Source organism: Mandrillus leucophaeus, unplaced genomic scaffold (genome assembly GCF_000951045.1).
Source record: "Mandrillus leucophaeus isolate KB7577 unplaced genomic scaffold, Mleu.le_1.0 Scaffold458, whole genome shotgun sequence".
Lineage (NCBI taxonomy): Eukaryota > Metazoa > Chordata > Mammalia > Primates > Cercopithecidae > Mandrillus > Mandrillus leucophaeus.
This window is the reverse complement of record NW_012104898.1, coordinates 1,619,940-1,628,783: the sequence shown is the minus strand read 5'-3', so window position 1 is coordinate 1,628,783 and position 8,844 is coordinate 1,619,940. Positions and strand designations below refer to the sequence as shown.

General features: G+C 36.6%; 1 protein-coding gene across 1 annotated transcript in view; it reads left to right on the top strand.

Annotated features, from left to right (window-relative positions):
- The window catches only part of RB1CC1 (RB1-inducible coiled-coil 1), a 79,594-nt gene that overhangs the window by 8,522 nt on the left and 62,228 nt on the right, over positions 1-8,844 (top strand). The window contains exons 4-5 of the mRNA XM_011994472.1: positions 4,614-4,816; positions 6,904-7,333. Coding sequence (XP_011849862.1) covers positions 4,614-4,816; positions 6,904-7,333 — 633 coding nt within the window. The remainder of the gene's footprint in view (positions 1-4,613; positions 4,817-6,903; positions 7,334-8,844) is intronic.

Genomic DNA, 8,844 nt, shown 5'->3' with positions numbered 1-8,844 from the left:
ACAATAGGAATTTGAAAAAAAAACCAGAAAAAAAAAAAATTAGCCAGGCGTGGTGGCATGCGCCTGAATCGCAGCTACTCAGGAGGCAGAGGTTGCAGTGAGCCAAGATCGCGCCACTGCACTCCAGGCTGGGTGACAGAGTGAGACTTCATCTCAAAAACAAAACAAAACAAAACAAAACAAAAAAACCCACAGAAACAAATACTTTCAACCCAGAAGCCCTACTTAAGACTTTCTCCCCATCAGTTTTCATCCTCCCTGTTCACTAATGCTAACCAGTATGTTGACTTCTAAACCAAGATTACTTGGTCTCTTTTTGAATGTAAATAAATGGAATAATGTAGTTTCTGTTCTTTTGTATCTAGCCTCTTTTATGCGCATGATGTTCCTGAGAATGATTAATGCTGTTGCATGTATTGATGGTTTGTATTCATCGCTGCATTGTATTCTATTATACAAATATGCCACAGGTTTTTTTTTCTATCTGTTCTGCTACTAGTGGATATTGAGATTGTTTCTAGTGTTCAACTAATGTGACTCAACCTACTGTGAATATCCTAATACATTCTTTTGACTACTGTAGTGTAAAGAAATCAGAATACTTTGACAGTTTAAGTCTGTCTTCTACTTCTGCAACCTCTTCCGTACCAAAATGTCCATAGTTCTTTCAGATTTCATCTTGAAATGGACTCAGTGCTCACTGTCCTTTTTTTTTTCCCCATATATTAGCTGTTGTTTTCATGGTAGTTCCTTTCATTTCACTTGTCTTGGTTGTTAAAGCCTGATTTAGACTTCTCTGTTTTCAGCAGTGTCTTCTTCCAGTGTAGCCTTCAATCAGTGATATGTTTCTTTTTAATGTATTTCCTGAGCTAACTCTCTGTGTTGAGTTCTTTTTTATAAAACAAAATTAGACTAAGTTCTTAGGAAAGAATTTGGTTATAATTTCCATTTGGTCCTGGGGAGAGTTTTTCTGCATTTAGTTTTTTTTACTTTTAACTTTTTTTTTCTTAGGGTAATTTAGTAAAGATTTCATATGTTAAAATTTTTGCTTGTGTTTGAGGGAGTAGAATTATTCCTCTACAAGACAGTGTAGGAAACCTGGTGAGCAGGAAGCTGCCCTGGGTCACAGGGGATCCCTGGTTAGAAGCAGAATGTGTATGTATAAGAAAGGGACAGAGATGACTTATTCTGTCCTTCTCCTTAGACAAAATTTAGCAGTTCTAGGGACTTTTTCTCACAGTTTTTCTTTTGGCTTTTTGCAAGTATGTCATGTAAATAGGTATTACTTCTTCTGCTACTCTCTAATTTCAGATAGGGCCCCAAGAGGTTCTTGCTGTCCACCCAGGCTTCTCACAAGGAGGATTCAGTTCTCCCAAGTTTTGCTAAATGTCTACAATAGTGGTGTGTACCAAAATTATCTTGAGACAGGTCACAATCAATGTAGAAAATTTACTTTATCAAGGTTAAGGACACACCCAAGACATAGCTTCAGGAGGTCCTTATGACATGTGCCCAAGGTGGTCGGGGTAAAGCTTGCTTTTATACATTTTAGGGAGACATGAGACATGAATATGTGTAAGAAGTACATGGGTTTGGTCCAGAAGGGCAGGATAACTCGAAGCGGGGGCTTCCAGGTCATAGGTAGATAAGAGACAAAAGATTGCATTTTTTTGGAGTCCTTGATCAGTCTTTCACTGAATAGATAATTTAGTCTGGTTCAGTGAATCTGCATTTTTACATAAACAATAAACAATAATACAGAGGAAGCAGATAGGCCTTTGTTTTAGGCGAGCAGAGGTATGACTTTCTGTCCCGCACATGTGAAGATACGCTGTCAGTTTACATTGCCAAGGTGAAATTTAGCAGAACTATTTTAAGTTACAGATCTTGAAGCCCACAAGAAATTTCCTTGTGGCAAAATTGTGAGGGAGGTATGTAGCTTTCTTATCTTTGTAGCTATCTTATTTAGGAATAAAATTGGAGGCAGGTTTGCCTGACATAGTTCCCAGCTTGACTTTTCCCTTGGCTTAGTGATTTTGGGTTCCTGAGATTTGTTATTCTTTCACAGTGGGTGCCCTTTTTATTTGACCCAAGTTGATCCAGTTTTCATGTTCTTCACAGGTTTGCTGCATATATTGTATGTGTAGAGGTGGTAATTGTTTCCTGGTTTCATCAAGATGGTGTCTTGTTTCCCTTTTGTATTTGGTTGGTTTCATGAAGGAGAAGCAGGCAGAGACATCTTTACTTCCTTATCTTACAACTGAAACTGTTAGCCCTTTCTTATATACATATGGAATTAAGAACAGGTGAAGTTAAGTCATTTCTTCAAGGCCAGATAGCCAGGTAGAAGAAAAAGAACCTTTCTCCAAGGCCAGTACTCTTTACGTTCATATCATTGTACTTCCACATAGCAAACTTTCATATTTTACCTGTAAAGATATTTCTTTTCACCTAAATTTGTTCATTAACAATATTATCTTCTAAAACAGAATGGTCATAATTTTGGCGTGCTTATCAGCAAAATACATAGAGAAAATACTTCCTTTTTCCTTCCATCCCGTAGTCCATCTTAATGATGATGGAACATTTGTTTTGCATTTTCCTAGACTTTGATACACACAAAATGCATTTCTATCTCATACCTCTATTGTTTCACATTTCTAACCAACCTTAGCCTCCCCAAACAAATGGAAGCATACTATACTTTTTTTGTTGTTTTTGAGATGGAGTTTCGCTTTTGTCACCCAGGCTGGAATTCAGTGGTACGATCTCGACTCAGTGTAACCTCTACCTCCTGGGTTCAAGTGATTCTCCTGCTTCAGCCTCCCCAGTAGCTGGGATTACAGGTGCGTGCCACCATGCCTGGCTAATTTTTGTATTTTTAGTAGAGATAGGTTTCACCATGTTGGCGAGGCTGGCCTCGAACTCCTGACCACAGGTGATCTACCTGCCTCAGCTTCCCAAAGCGCTAGAATTATAGGCAAGAACCACCACGCCTGGCCCATACTATACACATTATTCCTTTTTCATTTTTGCAAGGTACTCCCATTTTTGAAATATCCCAAGTTTATTTTCCTGGTAAACAGTGCTACAGTTCAACTTATTTTACATTTATAAATTTTAACAATTCAAAAAATTTAAACATTTGAATATTTTATATCCTCCATCTTTTGTGTATTTAAGAATCTTCCTCCTACATTTTCTGCATGCACTGCAAGAACCTGTTGCTTTAATGTACCCAACAACTCTTTTACTCATCATTTCAAGGGTGTCACATCTCTTTCATCTGTTTAAAAAAATCTGAAAACATTTTATCATTTCTGTCACTTCATAATTCCAGAGTTTTTTCCCACTCTATTTTAGTGGCTGCGTGATTGATTAATTTTTAGTGACATGGCACATAATCATCTTACTGACGTTCCTACCCCATAAGGACCATCTTACTTCTTATTTACCTTGGTAACTAGATTACCAACCATTGCAGTTTTTACAGTAGCTTTTTTATAGTTTGCCTGGACAACTTAAAGATAATCATTTTACATCCATTCTTTTAGGTGCCTTCCCATTCCACCATATAACATTTTCTGTATTATCAGTCTTCTTAAAGCATCTATTTGATTACGTTCTTCATGTTAAAGAGTTCTTCAGGAGGTCTTTTCTGAGTAAAGTCCAATTCCTTCCTTACCTTAGTATTTTCTGGGTCTTTGATCATCTGGCCCTCTTTCTCTCGCTTTCTCCTCCAGACCATTTGTTCTTAACCAATAACACTTTATATTTCCTGTCTTTGCCACTTCATCATGTTCCACTCTTCTGAAGTACTTCTTTCCCTATCTTTGTTCATATTCTTTTCACACTTTGATACTTAAGTTAAATGCCTTCAGAAAGTTTTGACTTCTCTTTTGTGACTTTTATATGTGTCTCATATCAGTTAACAAAGGTAGAATGATCTGTCTTATTTCCTAGCCAACTAAAATATTTTGTGACAGTGGACTTCTTTATATATCTCCATATATAAAGCAATCTACGTTGCTGCCTTGTAATTTATCCTTAATAATTATTTTTCCTCATTCTTTGGAATTGAATGTCAGATGTCTGTTTTCTGAAGGTATTTTAACTGCATAAATATTTTCTAGAATCTCATTTAGGGTTACTAAATGTGTTATAGTTATACTAATCTAGAAGTAGATGATGTATTTTAGCTTTGCCTTCACGAAAAATTGTTTTTAACATGTATGTCTTGAGATAATACCAGAGGACAGTGACATTTGACATGGCAGATGTTGATCATTAGTCAAATAATTGAAAGCACTATTCGTTTGTTTTTCAGAGGTAGCATCTTATGGATTCTTCTTTTGACTATGTCTTAGGATACCTGCTCGGAAACACCTCACTTATGTTATAGGTTATAACACCTCTCTTACGTTGAACACCTCACTTACGTTTAGGCTCTCTTTCACAGAGGTAAACAGAGATAAACTAAAACAGTCTTTTGAAACACTTTGTTAAATGTGCTCTAGAACGCATTCACACATACATGTTTGTAAACGTATGAAAACTTCTGCAAACAAACCATTGCCTTCTTTTACTTTCTTTTGTATTCTTTTTCAATACAGGAAATGTATGAAGTTGCCAAGAAACTTTGTTCTTTTTGTGAAGGTCTTGTACATGATGAACATCTTCAGCACCAAGGCTGGGCTGCAATTATGGCCAACCTGGAGGACTGTTCAAATTCATACCAAAAGCTACTTTTCAAGTTTGAAAGTATTTATTCAAATTATCTGCAGTCCATAGAAGACATCAAGTTAAAACTTACTCAGTATGTTTGCCATTAAAATGGATATTTGTTTAAAATGCCTTTGAAATTTATCAGTAGGTTTAATCACTGCAAATTTGTTTCTTATAGGCCATATGTTTATTATAACTGAGGTTTATTATTTGAGCCTTTTCTGATAGTGCTTTGTAGGTTATAGTTTTTAATTTAAAAATGATAATTCTGTTTACCATGTATCTTATGAGTCTCCCACATTTCTTTCCCTTGAATTGTTTTACTTGTAATAAGGCCCCAAATACTTTTGAAGTCATTTATAAAACCAAGAATCTTTGCTTATATCTTGTCCAGTAAACAAAAGGCAAGATGTGAAAAATAACAGCTAACAGAAATAGGCACATTTCCAAACCCTGGACAATGGAGGAAAATTTTAAGTTCTTTGTAAATATTACCATCCTGATGCAGGTTTGATGAGGTGGAAGAAAAAAAAAAGTTCTGTTTTTTTTGGAGACTGAGTCTTGCTCTGTCACCCAGGCTGGAGTGCAGTGGCATGATCTCGGCTCACTGCAACCTCCGCCTCCCAGGTTCACTCCATTCTCCTGCCTCAGCCTCCCGAGTAGCTGGGACTACAGGCGCCCGCCACCATGCCCAGCTAATTTTTTTTTTTTGTATTTTTAGTAGAGACAGGGTTTCACCGTGTTAGGCAGGATGGTCTCAATCTCCTGACCTCATGATCTGCCCATCTCGGCCTTCCAAAGTGCTGGGAGTGCAGGCGTGAGCCACTGCACCCAGCCAGCCCATGTGTTTTCAATGCTCATTAAGATGGCAAGTTTTAGTTCTTTGCATAAAAGTACATTTAATACACATTGATTCTTTTTTTAAAAGGGCTATAGTTAACGTGAAAATACAACAGTAATTCAGCATGAAACTAACCCTTATTGTGTGTGTGTGCATATGCTTTTAGCATTTTGTGTTCAGGTTTTTTGTTTTGGATCTGTAGATTTTTTTTTTTCTTTTAATTACCTTGACCTTGAATTAGAGGCAAGTAGCATGTTCTGGTTTTGATCTTTGTCTTTTCTTTTTGTTTCTTTTGTTTTTTTAAATTTGGGTAACCTTTTAAATTCACATTTCTCTTTTTTGTGGTATGAATATTAGATAGATTTTGGCCTTAAAAAGGGAAAAATCTTGGGAGGAAAGAGAAGGATTCATTAAGACTGGAAAGATCTTTTTAAAGTTTAAATGAGAACCTTTTCAAGTAACTTTTTCTATGGGTTCTATTAGCTGTATCAATTTAAAGTAGGGACCTACATCATATTGCATATGATTTTATAGAAGTTAAATCACTAAGATTTCATATATTCCCCATGCTTTTGACAACATAAACCTATTTTTAGGGTGTTATGAGTACAAGAGTATCTTTATTAGGATTGTTATTTTTATCCTGTGCTTTCAATATATCAGATATATTTGATTTACTTAAGGCCATAAGGCTATATTCTAAGATACTGCTATGGTGAATCTTTTTGTAAATTTAAATTTGTTATCTTTAAGGTTTTATAAAAGCCTAGTGTTCACTTCTTTAATATAGCTAGCTTTACTTTAGAGTGTTTTTTGTTTGTTTGTTTTTGTTTTTGTTTCGAGATGGAGCCTTGCTCCGTCACCCAGGCTGGAGTGCAGTGGCGCCATCTCAGCTCACTGCAACCTCCGCCTCCCAAGTTCAAGCGATTTTTGTGCCTCAGCCTCCCTAGTAGCTGGGATTACAGGTGCCTGCCACCACACCCGGCTAATTTGTGTATGTTTAGTAGAAATGGGGCTTTGCCATGTTGGCCGGGCTGGTCTCGAACTCCTGACCTCAAATGATTTGCTGGCCTCCACCTCCCAAAGTGCTGGCATTACAGGTGTGAGCCACTACGCCCGGCCCTAGAGTGATATTTTAATGTATTAATGATAGCCTCTCTCTGCTAAACTAGACTTCTTTTAGTGAATAGCTAACTCATAGACTAGTTTATGTATGTATAATGTTATGGAGAGGTGGTGAGATTTGTGTACGTAATAATACGTGATTTCATTCAAACATGCTAATTCCTAACTAGAGCAGTCTCATAGTTTTACTGACAGATCTTTTGTATTTTAAGTTTAGGAACTGCAGTTTCAGTAATGGCCAAGATTCCACTATTGGAGTGCCTAACCAGACATAGTTACAGAGAATGTTTGGGAAGACTGGATTCTTTACCTGAACATGAAGCCCCGGAAAAAGCTGAGATGAAAAGATCCACTGAACTGGTGCTCTCTCCTGATATGCCTAGAACAACTAACCAATCTTTGTTAACCTCATTTCCCAAGTCAATGGAACATGTGTCCCCAGATACCACAGATGCTGAAAGTGGCAAAGAGATTAGGGAATCTTGTCAAAGTACTGTTCATCAGCAAGATGAAACTACGATAGACACTAAAGATGGTGATCTGCCCTTTTTTAATGTTTCTTTGTTAGACTGGATAAATGTTCAAGATAGACCTAATGATGTGGAATCTTTGGTCAGGAAGTGCTTTGATTCTATGAGCAGGGTAAGTAATGTTAATTTGATATTTCTGTTGTCATTTTACTATCCTAAATATTTTATGTACTGAGAGAATGGGTGTTACCTTTTAGTAGAAATTAGTGAGCCTTGGAGTGAAACTTTTAACATAGGTTGAATCAAATTAATTCATAATTTTATTTATGAATTGATTATAAATTTGTGAAGATTATTTGAGATTAATAGGAAAATTTCTAGTGCAATAAGAATAATTTACATACAGTAAACTGTACAGGTCTTGAGTGGTTCATGCAAGGAATAACCACCACACAAATTAAAATACTGAAAATTTGATTGCCCAGAAAGTCCCCTTGTGCCTCTTTCCAGTCACCATTTCCTTAGAGGCAACCTCTTTCTGACTTTTAAAGAAGAAATTTTAAGTACTGCATCTGCCTGAGATCTTTAAAATTTGAAACGTAGATACTGTGTTTTTAGTTGTATTTTATAATTATAGTGAGCTTGTATTTTGGATTAAGGTCTTCTCCAGCACACCTGAAAACCTTTTAAACCTGAGAAATAAATATCCCTTCATATCTGATCCGTAAACTGATGCAAAATCTTTGACACCAGGAAGGAAGTTGATGGGGCATGTTTCATTGTTACAGAAATATTAAATAATGTTGTGAAGACTGCTGTTGTCAAAAGATAATTGTTAAAAATAGTTAAACTTTTCAAGGAGCACGCAGTCGAAAAAGAGTTCATCTTTGATTCACTATTTAGAGCAGGATAGCACATTGGAATGCCTAAAAAAGAATACATACATTGCTGTTAAAGGTATAGGATACAGTAAAATGGAAAACTAAAAATCTAGGTTTTGTAATTCTTTCAGTTTCCAGTTTCTTGATGACATTCTATAGGCTAAGCATTTCTTTCCATTAAGACATGTTTGTCAGAGAAGTATGTAATATGTTATGCAAAGATTGATCCCTGCCAAAAATGAATGAAAGTTAGTGTTCCTGCTTAAACTATTGACTTTGTAGTAGCCTGAAAATACCATTTATGATTGTAGATAATCACTTACATGATTGTGATCAGAATAATTGAGATATTTTGTTTTGTTTTGTTTTGTTTTTTGAGATAGGGTCTCACCCTGTCGCCCAGGCTGGAGTACAGTGGCATGATTATAGCTTACTGTTGCCTCTACCTCCCAGTCTGAGGCAACCCTCCCACCTCAGCCTCCTGAGTATCTGGGACCACAGGCACACACCACCACATCCAGCTAATTTTTTCATTGTTTGCACAGACGGGGTCTTCTTCCTATGTTGTTCAGCCTGGTCTCAAAACTCCTGGGCTCCAAACTCCTGGGCTCAAGCAGTTCTCTTGCCTTAGCCTCCCAAAGTGCTGAGATTACAGGCATGAGCCACTGCACCTGGCCTGTCATATTTTCTATAATTAAACTGTGCCAGATGTCAGAACAGAGTTATATATATGAAGAGAACCTGAAATCGGCTTTGTATTTCCATGTTTAGTGTGAAATCTCACAGAGTCATAGATTTTTTT